A 17,007-nucleotide genomic window follows, 5' to 3' on the forward strand; every position below is an offset into this window, starting at 1 on the left:
AGGAGCTGGCTTGGCATACGCATTTCCGGCTTTAGGTAATTGAATTTGATAACAAAAAAAAATGAAAAAATGTGGAACGAACCAGAGCCCCGAAAACGAGTTAACTGCTCAGAGTTTATGGTGTGAAAAGGAGCAGCGTGTGGCTCCAGCTTCAGTGGCCGACAGACCCACACCCACCTCCTAACTCACATCCACCTCCAGCTATAGTTACACCCACTCCCATTTTTGGCCAATGATTTCCGCAGCCAAATGGCCACCCGCTGCCTGCTTCTCTGCTTTCGCACAGGAAGCGGCGGAGACAAAACGCGTCGAGAGGAAAAGTGCTTTTGGCCCTGTTCTCCTGCTTATTCTTTTTTCCTTCTTTTCGGTTATGCTCTTTTCTGGTTTTGGCTCGTTCTGGCCATTGCCTGATTTTCTATGCTTTTGGCAGGCGGCCCAGCTTGCCAGCTAAATTTACGAGTATGGCAATGGCAGTGGCTCTCCCCCACCGGCCAGACCCACTGTCTTATCATCTGGCGCGGCACATGCATGGGAATCCGATTACTGCACTTGGAAAATTATTATAAAACTTTAGGAAAAAAGATGATTTAAGACTTTTGAGAAGTTATAAGTACAGTAAAGAAAATAAAGCACTTAAAAAGGGGTTTTACTATAAAGAGTTTATCATTCAGATCTATTTATTAGAAAGGTATAGACGCAACTCTTAAAAACATTTAGTTTTTTCTAATATTACTTAATAATATAATATTTTTTTTCACAGTATATGTTTTTCTTGTTTTTTCCACTACGTGGAGTAGAAAGGAGTATGGAAAAGGCAGTGTAGTTGGGGAGTTGTGGGGCTGGGGAGCTGGATAGCCGGAATACATGAGCTACCGTTGCTTGGCTGTCCCTGTCCCAGCTTCCAGCTCCTTTGGCAATATTTCTGCACTTTATCTGTCTGTAAATAACGATTAACTATGCTGCTCCCTCAGCTGCTTTCGCAGCTACCGCCACTGTCCTTCGGTTTCACTTAGTCGAAGGATCTCCACCCACTTTCCGAGTGTGTGTGTGTGTGTGTTTGGGTGTACTTTATTGTTATTGGCATATCAGTGGCTCAAGGCGGCAAAGAGGCAAGTTGGGCCATGGGGGGGAGTGGCAATCCATTGACAAGTCGGGCCACCAAAAGTGTGAATGTTGCAGAATTGTTTTCGGCACCCGGGGACGACAGCTAGAGGAGCAGGAAGAAAAACAGGATGGCAGACTTAGACAGCTTGTTGGCCATGTGGCATGCAATAAATGGCACGATTCAATGAATATCCATCTTCTGATTCGCCATGCTCTCCCCATCATCATCATCATCATCATCATCGTGGCAATCATCATTCTCGTTTCCAATCCCCAAACCCATTTTCATCTGGTTCTAATTTGGCCAAAAAAACAAGGACAGGGAGGGGGAGTTTACTTTAGTGAATTATTTGCCGAAAAGCAAATGTAATTGATTTGCCAAGAAGCGGGGAACTGAGGGATTATTGTCGTTTAATTGATAAGGCAGAGGACTTTGAAAAGGGGTTTAATCCTTCTTTAGGTTGCCAGGCAACAACTCTTCTGTGCCTGTGCGGTCCTCCATCTTCATCCAGCTCGAATTGCTGGCAGTTTCCATTTTTTTTTTCTCGTTAGGGCTTGTTTTTTCTGCTACAACAGCTGAGCCATGTCCATAAAGTAAAGTATCCCAACTGTGGCACGACATTTAATCCTTTGTCCCCTCAAATATTTGCCTTTGGACGAGGCGAAGCGAAATGCAAACGGAAGTTTTGTTTATTTGTTTGCCTTTAATCAGGCGACAGATCAACAAGCCCAATCCGTACCGATTGGCATGTGCTAATGAAAAGTTGATTTAAAGGCGAGGGCAGGAGGAGGGCAGGAGCATCTGCAACATCAGCAACGCCGAGGCAGCAACAACAATGCACAACTTTCGCCAGCAGCACGTGCTCAGTTTTTAATTCCAAAGCCTCTTCAGTTAACCACCATCCTCCGGCTGCTCCTCCGCCTTTAATAAGCTGAAAAGAATCAGAGACCAGGATGGGTAAGGGAATATTTAACACAGCCAAGCTTCACTAAGAAGCCAAGGCTACAATAGGAGAAAGTTTATTCCAGACCCTCGAAGCAATCCCCACTGTAACAGCCCAGAGTCGAGAGGCAACAGAAAAAAGGCTCTCTCACTGTCAACTGTCAAGCAGGGGGCGTGGTCTTCTTGGACGATGTCTCTCGAGTGGCACTTGGTCGCTTACAAGCATTTTCCAAGTGGAGGATGGGCCCTGGAACACACCAAGGAGGAGCACCAGCACCACGACCCAGCCCTGAGTTCGCAGTATGGGCACTTTTTATTATCCACATCAGTCGAGTGGCCCTGCTCCTGCTCCTTGGATCTCTCGCCATCATCATCATTGGACGCTGCTTCTTCGCCTTTTGAATTGCTAATAATTTTGTCGCAAGCGTTTGATGGTTTACTCACTCGGAAACGGAGTTGCACCACCTAGAGCCACCAACCACCCATCCATCTACCACCCACCCGTGGAGCTGGGCGCCCGGAACTAGAGCTATGTATTTGTATTATGAATATATAAATGGGATATATAGCCATAAATTTTAGGGTAGGTCAGAGAAACACTCTGGAGTGTAATATTGTTGCATATACTTATGGGCTGCCCATTAATGTTAGGTTAAGAAAGCCACCCTTCATCGTACTACCCTCTGGTCTGACCCGCAAGACCCTCGATGAGTTTTTTAGACCTAAACCCAACTTGATGATTCATACGCCCCCTCAAACCAGTCGAATAATTCGGAACTACCACCACTATATATGCTATGTCGGGGTTATATGCTATATGGAATGGAAGGGTTCTTTTTCTGAGCCAAGTCCCCTTGACAAAAAAAGTGCAATGCAATTAATTTTTCGCGAAATTTAGGAAGAGGAAGGGGCATTTGCTTTAGAGCTCTATCTTAACAAGGACACTAAGAGAAATTAGTTGGGGATATGGTATATATTTTAGAACTTTTTAATTAAGGCTATGATATTTTCTTATTTTAGTTTTGTTTCCTAGATTTTAACCCTAAATTGAATTAATTTATATGAAAAAGAACCTGCCCTTAAAGATGAGTAATATGATATATCAAATAATTTCTCCTGTCGTTTTGAAGTGACGTTCCCATGTTTGCATTTGACGCGACGGATGAAAAGTCCAAAATGTGAATGGATCACCATAGTGGTTGCGATGTTTATATATCTATATATGGGGTTGTTCTTCTGACTCGCATCTGCAAAATGTTTGTTTTATTGTAGGGTTGTTGATAATATATCAAAATATCAATATATCGATATTTTTTGGGAAAAATAATATATTTATATCGTAATATTTTTTTCCCCAAATATCGAGTGTGCGATAGTTTTTTTTGATATTATCTGATATTTCTGCGTTGGTCACTCTTTGATCAAATTGCCATATAACTGATTGATCGGAAATGACATAACTTTGGTGTTTTTAGAGTTAGAGAGTTCAAATTTGACACGAGAGCTATCTTTGGCAAACTATTACGACGTGCCAAATTTCATAAGGATCGGCCGACTATATCCTATAGCTGCCATATAACTGAACGATCGGAAATGACCCAACTTTCGTGTTTTTGAAGATAGAAGTTTGGGACATTTTTAGGTTTGGTTTTTGTATTATAATAAATTGGGTTATATTCCCAATTATCCCATCATATTCTCATAAGGATCGGCCAACTATATCCGATGTTTGCGATATATATCCGGTTTTAACTGCAAGGGTATATCAACTTCGGCTCCGCCCGAAGTTAGCTTCTCTTTCTTGTTTTCTTTATAATTTTCAAATGTTATGTTTATGAATTTAAAAAACTAAAGATGAGAAAAACTAAACAGCAATAATAATTTCTGTGTTTTATTTCTATTATTTTATATTCTAAAAAACTTTTTGGGAAACAAAAAAAAATATCAAAAACATCGATATATCGATTTTTTGTAGCGATATATATTTATATCATTTTGATATTTTTTTAAAACAGAAAATATTATCGATACGATAATTTTAAAAAATTCGACATCCCTATTTTATTGTTTACCCATCTTCCTCCTGCACCGCCACTCCCCGTCTCCCTAAACTCCCCCCGTCGGGGTTCATTAAATTAAAAACGGCCAATTCGTAGTCCAATTCGGAGTAATACATCAAAAAACATCAGAATTTCGGTGGTGTGGGTGGGTAGAAGAGAATTCCAAGGAGGGGGAGGCCCGAGACCAGAGAAAGCCAAGATGAGAGAGTGCCGGCTGTTGCAGCTGATCGAAGGACGAGTGGCGAGGTGGTGGGAGGCCTCAAGCAGCTGTTTTGATGAAAGCACGGCAAATTCTCGACACTCTCTCTCACTGTAAGCTACATCCAATTCGCCGTGCATCCTGCGAGGGTTGTTTTTCCTGTTCCTTTCGCCTTTTCATCCTTTTCGTCATTGTCCTTTCGGGTTTCGTTCAAAACACAAATGGTCGCGACTTTTTTTAAGGAGTTTCTTGTTTTTTTTTTAGCTTGTGCTTGAACTTATATCCTTTCTTCTAATTTGTGTTGGCTTTTTGCCGAAAATTTATTCCGCTTTGGCGACAGGACCTCAGTGCTTCCTCCTCTTGCCTCCTCGTGTGTCCTTTTGTTTGGTGTCTGCTGTTCCGGAGCCCGGACACTCTACGGGTTGTTATTTTTACGGTTGTGCGGTCTCGAAAGTTCCCCAAAGTTTGCACAACAACACAGAGGAATCAACAGAGTAATCCCATTCGGAATGGCATAAAAAGTATCAAGTTATAAGTACGGAACATAAAGATGGTAAGAATCAATTCCGGATTAATGTGGAATCTCTTTTGTGTTTAATTTTCAAATGGATGTTGGCCCGCCCGTCGCTCCATCTTCATGTTAATTAATAATAAGCGTGTTCAAATTTTTACCCCGAACGGTGGTTAAATCCACGGCAGATTTTAGAGCGATCGTTAGGCCAGGAATGCTATACGTTCCTTGATAAACTCCCCCGACAGAACAATGGATTATTTTTTATGGGATAGGACATGCCATGGAAATGAAGCTGCAGAGAAAGAAATTCAAATATTAATTTCAATTAATTTTGAAAGCATTTTTAATGAAAAATGGCATTTTTCTCTGTGCACCTTTAAGCCATAGCTTGAAGGGTGGCCTGAACATCTTACGGAAGTGCGTTTGCGGGTGCAAATGGCCGTATGATGTGCCACCCTTCGCATTTCACCCGACACAGCTCCCACTCCCACTCACCCACCCACTCGATGCTTTTTATCCCCAGGACACGGGTGCAACATGTTGCCGGGATTTGTTTTGTTAATTTCTATTTTGTCAGAATGAGAAATATTTTTTGGGTTGAACCCCTAAATCATTTTTTGGGCCACCCACCCACCACCACTCGGCATGTTGCAAGCCGCATGCTAATTGAAACCTGTACGGACGGAGTTTCGATTTTGAACTTTCTGGGCGGCGGCAGTCAAAGTTTGTGTCGGTTTTTGGGGGCTACATCGATTAATTAATAAAGAATTCATGTCTGATTTTATAACTTCATCAATAAGTTGCGCTGTCGGCACAACACTGTGCCCTGCCCTGTCCCCCTTTAGCGCCCCGATCTCCTCACTGTTACTCCCTCGCTTTTATGAGGGAAATTCACAATGAATATTTATGCGCGTCGCCTCTTGAATGGGAAATGCCTGGCAGTGGCGGTGTTTGGGGGCGGCAGCACTGGGGGAGGGAGAGGGGGTCAACAGCTGCCGACAGGCGCACCAGTTGCCCGAAATAGCTTCTTGGGTGGCAATGGGCGCCTTTGGCGGAGTCTTTGGAGAGTGGCCCAAACGCTTTGGCTCTCTAATTTTATTAACACGTTCATCATTCCTCGCCATTCGCCGGCACAAGTGGCGCCTGAGGACGGCAATCAGTCTGGGGATCCCCATTTTCCCCATCACACCACACCCAACCCCCTCTTCTTTGGAGGCAACGGCTGCCGCCTGCTGTTGTTGCCCCCAATATTGTTCGAAGGGGGCATTTTCATATCGGACCGTGCATGCATGAAGGCGAATTAATAAAAATTATTGCATATATTTGTAATTCCGGGTGCCTCTTTAACGGGTGGACAAGGGCCGTAATGAAAGGGGGAGGTATGGGGCGTTGAGGGCTTAGTCGCGGGCGACTTCTTTATTGGCGCGTGCTGCTGCTACCGCTGCTGCGTTTTATCGCCCCCTCTTCTGGCCATGCCCCCCCTCCAATGCCACTTCGTTTTATTGGAGCTTCCATATTTTTGCTGCTGTTTCAGATGAAAGCGTTTTAGAAGTATATTCCAGCACAGAGAGGAAAATGTAAAAATACTAGAATCTTTTTAAGAAGTTCTTTAAATTAAAAAAACCCCTCATTATAGCACTATGAGAGAACCAACAAAAGAATTGCAGCATATCCAAGGAATTTGTGGTGAAAGTGGAGTGGCGGGCCAAGTTCTTTCGGGGAATTTGGGGAATCTGAAGCAAGTCTAGTGCACAATTAAGTTGATTAATAGCTCGAGGAGCTCTCTACACCTCACAGGAAGTATTCCACCAACCAAGTATCTCGAAAAACTCTCGATTGAGCAAACAGAATCAAGTCTTATCTATATCTAAACATATATATATATATATTTGTTTGAGCTGTAATCTCAGACTTGTGTTGGCACTCCAATAATATGATATTCAACATTTGATTTACACTTGAATCTGTAAATGCTGTTGTTGCTGCTGCTGTTGTTGTCATTCATTGTGTTAGCACTAGAACAAACAATTTATTACAAACTGTCTGGCTAGCACCAGCAGACCTCCAGACCTCTAGACCCCCACATCAGTGTTATATCGTCACGTCACACAGATGAAAAAGTCGTGATGTAATTTTTTATCGATTACAGTTGGAGAAGTTGGAGCTAGGGGAGGTTGGGTTGTTGACTCCGGTGATTTATGGTGTTGCATGCATCAGGCATCAGGGCTGTAGCCTTAGGGTCCACACAACCCCTGGGCCACAGCGCCAGAGCTGGGCTCCTTTGTCACTTTCCATTAGCTTGTAAACTGGTGGTGTAAACTGTTGATTGGCACTGTGATATGGACAATTAAATTGTCGTTCTTAATCAGCGCCGAGTGCACTAATTCTTTGTGTTTAATTTTAATGTTTTTTTTTTTTCCCAACATTCTTACTATATGGTTTTCTCTACTATTATTTTTTTTTCTTTTCCCGACCAATTGCACGTTTCCAGAGCCAATGCGGGTCGCCAACGTTCGAGAAGGAATTGCGCGAACAAATTGAAAAGTAAGTGACAAATAGCCTAAATTGTTAATCACGATAACAGACACGATCCCTAACTACTGACACTGCTCTCGCACTAATGTGTGAAATAAAGAAAGAAAAATCGGAGGCCATACCCGGTCCAGAACCCTCCCGTTTCCTGGCATTTCCAAGCCACTTTTCGCGCTCCATTACCTTCGGCGTTCGCGTAATAAATTTCGAGCCAAATATTTATTTAATTTGCCTAGACTGGCAATTTTTGGAATAGTTCTTCGCGGTTCCTTTGGCAAATCTAGTACGTAAATAACTCATACTCCTGGCTCGTGACTGGCCACGCCCACCGTTTGGCATCTTGGCCTGGCCTGGTCTTGGCCATTACGCACAGAACAAGTTAACGGCATCGAATGCAATTTTGCAAATTGCCAAGAAGCCCAAGGAGCAACACAACAGCAGGAACAGCAGGAAGCGCTTACTGGCGAACCCATCAATCACCCCACGGAGCCGGAGCCCTCAGCTCCCAAAAAGTGTAATTACCGCGATTTGGAAGTGGTGCAAAATTCTGGTCTAGACCGAGATTTAAGTTCTCCGAACCCTCTTTCTTTATGGCCACCATTAGTTGTTGATATCAGAGCTTATTCAAGGACTGAACATTCAGCAGAAAATACATATTCAGTTGCTAATACTAGTTATTGTTATTATTTTTATAATTGTTTTAGATTTTTTGAAAATACAAAATAACTTCAAGTATTCCTTCAACTTCAAGAAAAGGTATTCCTATTCCTAAATATAGAATTCCTCTCAAATCTTAATCAATGCTTATGAATTTTCTGCTGAAAGCCCTTTAAACTTCCATGATTGTTGCAACTCGTTTTCATTTATGCATTTCTATATTTATCCCCTTATTTTTTTTACTTTGTTTTCATCATCATCCATCGCCTGTGTTGCCCGTGTTGCATTCACCATCCGCAGCATGAATCGCATTATGAAATCCAAAGAACGCAAGCAAATGCAGACATGTCGGGATCACAAGGCACTGCAGGTATGTATCAAAAGAAAAAATAAGTTGGAAAATGGGAATCCAGAGTCCGGAATACGGAATACGGAGTAGAGAGACCGGAGACTGGGCTGGAGGGGGTGGTGGCCTTTCCGCAAGGAGCCACACAGCATGTGGAAAATCAATTTGCACAGCGCGAGTTTCCAGTGCTCCGCTTATTCCCTCCAAGTCAAGTCATAAATAAACGCATAAATTCATTTTTAAGAACAATCTCTCCCCTCGCTGCCATTCCGGCGCATACAAATTGTCTCTTATCCGGACGGAATAACCCAACACAAAAAGTCGGAATGGAGCGCCAAGCGGCGGAGCGACTTTGTTGTTTTCGGCAAAATGCTTTCTGGCCGGGCTTTAGACATTTCTTGCCCGGAATTGATTGAGCTTCGTCGCCGGCATTAGAGACGCTTCACTGCGCCCTGGTGGCAGCTTTTCATTACCATTTTCCGGGGGAGATTACTTTCCCTTTCGTCGTTAACTTCTTGGCAATCTCATTTGCCTCGCCAGCTTGCTAGCTCCCAGCCTGCCACAAGCTCACCCAATTTTGAAAAGCTCCGCTAATGAAGCCCAAGGTTTCACGTTCAATGGTTGCATTCGACCTTCGGGCCAGTTAACAAGTTGGCTTTGATCGAGATTGGATATTTGTTACATGTTTGAATAGGGGGGTCTTGTAACTACTGCTCACTTAGCACTTCGGGAGTGATTCGTCGTTGCCTCGTTGGCTGATGGATGGATATATGGATGGGAGTCTGGGGTGGGGGGGCAGGTAATGTGGGACCCTCATCAGGCCAGCTGTCATGGGCGAAGGTTGCCCCCGGGCACTTGATAAATACTTGATCTAATCAGTTATGTTAACTCCGTTCCCAATAGAGGTGAAAATTGTAAACGATTTTTTACGATGTTTGGTGTGAAACCCCCTGAGGGTTCATTAACTAATTTAAGAAAATCGTGGTGTAATCCTAAAGTAATACATCTTTTCCCTTTCCAGACCCGCTTTGCCCGGCAGGAGAGCTTGCTGCACTCGATGCAGCAGGAGAATCGCGCCCTGGTCACCCGTATCCGGCAATACGAACACTGCCTCGACGACGTAATGCGCAAAGTGGTAGATGCTATCGTGGCGGAGGATAATCTGCGGGAGGAAGTGAGCATGCTAAAGGGCAGAGTCCGGGACTTGGAGGCACAGAATGCGGCGCTCTCCGCCAGCCCCGTGAAGGGCAGAGACGAAGGCTATTGCACCATGAGCAGCGGCCAGCCGCAGCCGTCTAATGGACACTTGGAGGATCTGCCAGAGGAGCCGGAACAGTGGCTGCTCCCCGCCGAACCGTGCTCCACGGAAATGGAGGACTGGAGCATGTCGCAGGAGGAGCTGGCTGTGATGACCTTTGACGATGAGCGGGAGCAGCAGCATCAAATGCAGCTCCAGCAGCAGCAGAGAAGGAAGCGAGACCATGACTGGCTGTGGCCATCAAGTGACTTTATCAATTCCACCACCGTGGAGACGGATTCCGTCGCCGATGGCATTGCCCAGCTGTTACAGCAGAAGGTGGGTCTATTTGAATGTTTCCCAAAAGAAGTGGAGTTATGTTTTGAGTTTTTCCAGATTGTTTACTCCGAGGATGAGGAAGTTGCCTGCACGGACTTCACCAATGACTTCTACAAACTGGTTAACATTCGCTCCAACTCTTCGCGTAGTCTGTACTCCTACTTGGAGGGCGAGACCGATGACGAGGATGAGGACGACGAGGAGGCGGAGGATTCAAGCATGTCGGAGAGCCAGGTGGGACCGGCGGCCCGTAATGCGATGAACGGTGGCAGCCCCACACCCAGCGAAGCGGGACGTGCCCAGCTAACCAGCTGCTCCTCCAGCGAAACGGATGAGCTCTCCGCCAGTCAACCGAAGAAGGAGGAGGAGCCTGACTATGCGGTCATCGATGAGTTTCATCGACGGGTCAGCGACATTGAGATCGAAGATGTGCCCCTGATCGTGAGCTGTAGCACGCCCATGAAACCGTTGGATGAGCAGCAGTGCATTGCCCAGATCATCAAGAGCGAGCTGCGTCGACCGCCGCATGTCCTGGTCAAGTCGAAATCGGTGCTAGAGGATCAGGAGCCAAGCTGCATCCTGCGGCACAATCAGCGCCGTGAACTGGAGTCCACTGTGGTCAGAAGCGACAGCATCAGCTGCGCCATGATGGCTAAAATGGCCAAAGAAGTAGTTCCCCCGGCACCGGGAATGGTGACCAAGCTGAAGGAGAGAATGCTTCAGAGGCAGGCCTCCACGCCGCCAACAACCAGTTCCTGGCGCCGGAGCAATGGCTGGAAAAGGGTGACATCTCCAGTACATCCTCCGACAGCGGCTGTTTCGTCAAAGAAGGTAATAAATACTCAAATTTTAATTTAAAAAATAAATATTAAAATATTTATTCACTTTCCAGAAGGAAACCAAATCATCGGAGCTGCCAAAGAGTTGCCTGCCCAAGGCCCAGCCCACCAGAATTCCAACGAGCATCCATTCGTCGGTGTCCTCGTCATCCTCCATGTCCTCGTCCTGCTCCCCGTCGCCCTCCTCCCCCTCGCCACAGTCCCCATCGCAGCAGCAGAAATCGCCAGGACAACAGAAGTCGCCGCAGCAGCGGAAATCGAAAATTCCACCGCCCGTACCAGTACGACGGTCGTATGCGAGTTAAGAGTTGGCGCCTCAGCGAAATCTCAAATCAATAATCATCAAGCAAACAAATATTTAAAGATTTAAAAGACTAAATTGTGATATATTCAAACAAAACAAAACTAAACGAAAACAGAGCAGATAAATGATAAAAGATAATACTAAAAACTAAAAAAGAGCAAAGGAGGAGGAGCAAGCAATGTTTTGTACGTACGAATACGAGTATTTATGTATATTGTAAATTTTTTGGAAGATGTTTTACCTTGTAAGCGGCACTGCCAACTGTTCCCCAAAAAAATTGAAAGATAAGCATATAGCTCACCCTGCTCTATGGCGTATATTTTGTAGAGCAGCGGCTGCAGCATCCCAATGCAGTAGGTTACTAATTAACTATAGATCGAGACAACTTCACTATTGATTGATCTCTTTGTCGCCGGCAAGGAGCAATTCAAACTACTATTAGCTAGCTTGGGTCATGAGCCAGGACATGAACTAAAACTGTAGTCTTCCGCACAAGTCGAGTGTTCTTGAACTGGACACTTCTAGGACGCATTAACTAAAAGGAGTTAGAACCCAAGGATACACTCGAACTAACGACAGTTGAACAATTGCATTTAAGGGTGAAATATTTCAAAGTGTTTACGATTCAATATAAAATGCATACTTATTTAAGTGCGACATAAAGTATATACTATATAAAAATATATATAGAAGGTTTCCAAGGGCGAACATTAAACGACAACAATAACAATAAACTGTAAATAGCAGTCGTCGAATAAAGCTAATGACAAAAACCTCTTCTTCAACCGTAGAGTTAGCTCCTCAGGGTCTGCTGCCACCGACTAATTTATCGCAGCAGCCCGCATCCTAATCATATATATATACATACACTTATATAGAACAGAACGCACTATGATCGAAGAAAGAAAGAAAACTTAGATATAAGCTCGTATAAACATTATAAATGTATTTTCGTAGCGTAGCGAGTACAAAATAAACAAAAATGAAGTTACAAGAAATAAATTATTGACCTAACCAATGGCCTCTCTCTTCTCACCGAAGGTTGGTAAAACTTTTACAAACATAGCACACTACGTGTAAATAACTAATAATCAATAATATAAAAGTACAAAAAGGTGACAAACAAACACGATCGCTTAAACTAGATACGGCCGAGCATGAGCTGCAGCTCATTCTTTATTTGACCGGAGCTGGAACGTGACTCCGGGGCGCTGACCCAGCAGCTTTTGTAGAGTTTGGTGTAAGCGTTTTCCAGGCACGCACTCGTGCTCGCTTCTGGCGCCGGGCCCTCAAAATGGAGTGCTAATCGGTTTTGGCGGCGTCGTTTTTTCAGATCACGGCCGGCGGTGTAAGATGGATCGAAGCTCAGATTACGCCGAGCGTTTTCCCGTCTATGAGCGGCGTAGCTTTCATCATCTTTGGCGGGGGAATTCAAGGCTATATCTTTCAGCTCGACATAGCTATCCGGGCGTAGCTCATGTTTTACGACCTGGTATGCAATGGTCTCATTACAATCGAGTGATTGATAAGGCAAGCTACGACTCTGCAATTGCCACATGGTGATACCCAGAGAGTACATATCGGAGGCGGCAGATAGCACTGTAGCTCTCAATGCTTCCGGAGACATGTATCTGAGGGTACCTCTAGGACTTCCTCTGGTACAATTTTCACCTATTTCCATAGATGAGCCAAAGTCGCAGAGTTTGCAGATGTAGCTACGCCTGTGCTTCAACCTACAACCCGCCACTGAAGGCCTAGCTCCTAGGGCTACCAAGATATTGGTCGGTTTCACATCTAGGTGCAGTACATTGTGAGAGTGACAATGCCTCAGGGCTGCCACAATATCAAGGGTTATCCTGCAAAGGTTAATATTGTAGATATATAATTTATAAAGTATATATTGAAACTTACAGAACTCTGTGTATAAGTGGCAGTTCCAAAATGTCAACAATCTTCTGCAGCGACTGGCCTCTTGGAAACTCCATGATTAGTAAGCCAAACTTGACCGCGGCTTCCAGTTTCAGGAGACGCACAATGTTCCTGTGCTTCAGGTTCAGCAAATGGGATTCATTTTGTAATGAGGAGGCCGCCTGAGATCGTATTATCTTTACAGCAACAGAACGATCTGCATTGTATATGATTAAATTATGAAAATAAATAGATGTTTTCAATTTACCCCGATAAATAGCTTTAAAAACAGCGCCATAAGCTCCACGTCCAAGCAACTGACACCTTGTAGATCCTGGAGCGCCATCCTTAAGAATCTCCTTCCGCTTTGGCGTGGTTAGCAAAAGCTCTCTTTTTCGGCAACCAATTGAAAGTGACCTGGATTTATTTATCAGGAAATATATTAAAATTATTATATTACAACATTTACATGACTTACATTGTGTCGGGTCGTTTAACGGTAAATTCAAGCAGCTGTTAATAATAGAGTTGCCAATTAAATAAAAATTATGTGACCAGTACTACTTATCTAGTATTGAATTAAAAAAAAAAAGAGGTTTTATATTTAAAAAGTAATACTTTATTTGTTTTATCCAGATTTGAATTCTGTATTTACAATTGTTAATAATAATGCACACTTTGTCAACTGAAACGCCTCTCCAGCAAATAAACATAAAAATGTTGATATGGAGGAACTGAGTTATAATCAAAAGATTTCGAGGGTTCATTTTGGGCTTAATACTACACAAATAAATATTACAAATTTTTGCCGTTAGGCTCTTGCTTTCAAAGTCGCTAGAAGCGTTCTCTGTGCAATTTCTCGGTCTCAGCTCGCAATTCCTGTAATTTTATTTCAATTAGTACAGTGAGATACAGAAACTAATAAAATGTACTGACCCGAAAAGCCTCCTGAATTTTATCAGTGATGAGTTTTCGCGCCTCGGGCTCCGGCACGTTACGCTTTTTAAGATCTAGCACAAACTGGTTAAGATCCAGGGGCTGACCAACATTTAAGGTGACCTGCTTTTTCCGATTGAACACATAGGGCTCCACATTGGGCAGGACATCGTCCATACCCTCGTGCCACAATGGCAAGATTATGGGAATTTTCGGGGACTCGTAGATGATGCGGCCCACACCCCACTTCAGACGCAGTTCCTCTTTCTCCATGTTCACCTTGCCCTCGGGAAACACATGGATCCAGTGTCCCTGGGCGGCCTTCTCTATGCACAGGTTAATGGCGTCTTGGTAGACCCCATTGCCTCTCACAACAGGTATGCACTTACCTGGGAGGGAAATAGTGATTGTGCAATACAAAATAAAAGTTATTGTACGAAATTAAATTTAAAATGAAACATTAAATTAAAGTTTAAAAGCATTTTCATTCCTTCAGAGGCAGGTGCATTCCCGTTGTGACCCGCAACAAGTTTTTTTTTTAAATGAGTACAACTTTTTAGTACGCCTAGAATAATCTTCAAGTGGAATTATTATAGACATTAGTTTCCTACATTATTAGCTTATAATTCCATTAGTGCGAGATTGAATAACAAAATAATTGCGCATAAAGAAAAATGTCAAAATAAAGCCTGAAAGCTTAATTACTTTATTAATACTTTTGTTGAAAAAATGATTTTAAATTATTTTTAAGTATGAACAAAAACTAATCAAAAACAAGATTGGTTTTTAAAAAATACAATCCCATGGAATGAAATGCTTATTTAATTTAAATTTTAATTTTGATAACCTGGTTATCGACATAACTTACCGAACATAAAGAACATAGAGTGCCACCTGTTGGTGAAGCATATGTCATGAGCGGCCATTGACCAGCGTATGCTGAAGGTGTTGCAGACCAGACCAATAGGAAGTGTACCCCATAGGCCGGGATCGTCGAAGCAGGAGTAGTGATTGGAGACCGTCACCAGGGGCACACCCTTGGGCCGCTTGCTGACCAGGTGTATTAGACGATCCCTGTTGCACACGTGGGTTTTGTTCCAGAACGCTAAAGCCAAAGTACAGAGGCGAAAGATCAGTATTTGCATAATTGTACGGTGCCATTTAACTTAGCACACGTTTGACCTTAATTTAGAGCGGCGAGAGAGAAACACCGCACACCGTTAATTAATCGGAAAGATTCACGGTCAGGGCGAACGGCTCTCTCGGCCAAAAATAAACGTGCCTTTCGGCCAGATGTTGGGTAAGGTCAGTATCGAGCCGACCCCCATACTTACTGAGCACAAACTTGCTGAAGAGTCCGACTACAGTGATCACAATTTGGCTGGTCACATACCAAAACATAGTCGGGTTCCGTAGCCTGGGGAATATCCAGTCCAGCTTGTAGGGTATCGTCACGCCGGACCCCCGGTCCGGATCCGAGATCCGGTCGGACATCGGGGGCGGCGTCCTTCTTGGCGGGGGGTTAGGAGAGGGCGAAGGAGGTGGTAGGGACGTGGAGAGGCTTATCCGATCGGTTTGCGTCGAGGTATCTTTGCTTTCCGGCTGGTTTTTGGCAGAAAATCTCTCATCCGGCAGTGGACGTGCTTCCGGAGCTGGGGTGTAATGCTGCAAATGGTGATTGAAGAAAAACATATTAATTACCAGTACTAATAATGCTGCCAGTCAACAAATCCCTATGCTAACCATGGCTAGGGTTTATTCTTATCGGGCCTGTGGTGGCTCGGAACAGTTCTTTTTTAAATATTTGTGTGGCTTGTCGCCGGTGCTCAGTGTTAGACATTTTCATTTAAATTTTAGAATATTTTCCCCTTCAAATGTCAAATGAGTGGGAGCCGCCTTTGTGCCACAGGTCGGCGGCATGCGCAGTGCGTACTGCACCGGTACTGACAGCTGCAACAGCATCTGCCGTTGATGCGGAAATCTGCCTTTTCTTTTGATGCCAGACAAGAGCGTAAATGTCGGCGGAAAACTCACATCGCCACAGATCCGATGCGACGACCTTGGTCAACGGGTTCGCGATATTGGCACCTGGGAATGTGTTCGCAACCAGTCGGCGGGAACTTTCGAGCGTAACTGATTTTTGTCTTGGCGAAAATCGCCCAGTGCGAGCTAGAAAAGCACTGGTACGCACTAAACAAGGGCGATTGCCGCCGCACACAAAGAGAGACAAAGACCAGAAGATAACCGGAAAGCGAGCGAAAGAGAGAGGTGGTGAGTCAAGAGTCAAGTGGCTTGAGAGATTGTGAAACTATCATTATCAGTTAGTAAACTTTGTTAAAAGGTAATCTGCCGTGCATACTGATCACGTTGTTCCAACTTGACTGATACGAGATAGCAGATAAGCATTTGAATTTGCGCGCCAACTGTCGGAAAGGTGAGTTTAAGAGTGTGGTGAGTTTAAAGTGTAAATACTGCTGCAGCATAATTGGAATACAATTGTTTAGATTTTTAAATAGAGAATGATTGAAAGTTTATTACTTGTAAGATCTAGGGTCCTTGTTTTTTATACATCGTTTCTAAAATTTGTATGATATTTAATTTAAAAAATGTAATATAATGATAATACAGTTACTACATTGTATTACATTTCGTATGGAAATATTTTGTAAGTGCTTACAACTTTAATTTAATAAACAATACTTCTTAACTTAAGATTTTTAGTATTTTCAACGCCCTCAAGACCGATAAATGTTTGCAGTGTAGGAGAAAGCGGTGGCCTGATTTTGTTTATTTATACATGTACATGTATGTACAACCACTAGTCCTACGGCTGAAAATAATGAATCAATAGGAAATTAAACCATCCTTACCCTAGTTAGCAGAGCCTGGAGCGGTGGTCGGAATCCGCCGGCTAGGCTGTAGGTAAAGTTTCGCATGGACACGGACGTGGATACGGATCCCACGTGCCTCGTGAGGCTCCAACACTTGACCATTAACATGATGAGCAGCACTTAGTTTCGGGAGTACAATACGCAGGAAATTCTGTTGAATATGTTGCGGCAATTTACATAACCGTTTATAAGCCAAGA

General features: G+C 43.7%; 3 protein-coding genes across 10 annotated transcripts in view; 1 reads left to right on the plus strand and 2 right to left on the minus strand.

The window, feature by feature from the left end:
* The window catches only part of LOC108132950 (neurofilament heavy polypeptide), a 35,428-nt gene extending 23,340 nt beyond the window's left edge, over positions 1-12,088 (plus strand). For 2 of the 6 annotated variants that reach the window (XM_017252556.3, XM_043210762.2), the window contains 5 exons: positions 7,312-7,364; positions 8,310-8,379; positions 9,377-9,931; positions 9,989-10,762; positions 10,824-12,088. In XM_017252556.3, the coding sequence (XP_017108045.2) occupies positions 7,312-7,364; positions 8,310-8,379; positions 9,377-9,931; positions 9,989-10,762; positions 10,824-11,075 (1,704 nt within the window). In that variant the 3' untranslated portion in view covers positions 11,076-12,088. Of the gene's footprint in view, positions 1-4,686; positions 4,860-7,311; positions 7,365-8,309; positions 8,380-9,376; positions 9,932-9,988; positions 10,763-10,823 lie in introns of those variants that run through there. The other 4 variants (XM_017252559.3, XM_070278946.1, XM_070278947.1 and 1 more) reach the window with 4 other exon arrangements.
* Positions 11,996-13,550, minus strand: Mos (Mos oncogene). Its single transcript, XM_070278949.1, has 4 exons — positions 13,461-13,550; positions 13,251-13,399; positions 12,986-13,199; positions 11,996-12,930 (listed from the first exon to the last, which is right to left on the minus strand). Coding segments are annotated over exons 1-4 (1,080 nt in total). The 5' UTR covers positions 13,463-13,550; the 3' UTR covers positions 11,996-12,215.
* A 28-nt stretch (positions 13,551-13,578) lies between these two features.
* Taz (tafazzin, phospholipid-lysophospholipid transacylase) lies at positions 13,579-16,924 on the minus strand. 3 transcript variants are annotated; one of them, XM_017252563.3, is made up of 5 exons: positions 16,789-16,924; positions 15,253-15,583; positions 14,787-15,023; positions 13,919-14,307; positions 13,579-13,861 (listed from the first exon to the last, which is right to left on the minus strand). In XM_017252563.3, the coding sequence occupies exons 1-5, from the start codon at positions 16,915-16,917 to the stop codon at positions 13,817-13,819; spliced, it is 1,131 nt and encodes a 376-aa protein (XP_017108052.1). In that variant the 5' UTR covers positions 16,918-16,924; the 3' UTR covers positions 13,579-13,816. The 3 variants fall into 3 exon arrangements, with proteins under 3 accessions (XP_017108052.1, XP_070135049.1, XP_017108053.1); XM_070278948.1 differs by lacking the exon at positions 16,789-16,924 and adding an exon at positions 15,953-16,113; XM_017252564.3 differs by lacking the exon at positions 16,789-16,924 and adding an exon at positions 15,662-15,817.
* Positions 16,925-17,007: the final 83 nt, after the last annotated feature.

This window comes from Drosophila bipectinata, chromosome 2R, assembly GCF_030179905.1.
Source record: "Drosophila bipectinata strain 14024-0381.07 chromosome 2R, DbipHiC1v2, whole genome shotgun sequence".
Classification (NCBI taxonomy): Eukaryota; Metazoa; Arthropoda; class Insecta; order Diptera; family Drosophilidae; genus Drosophila; species Drosophila bipectinata.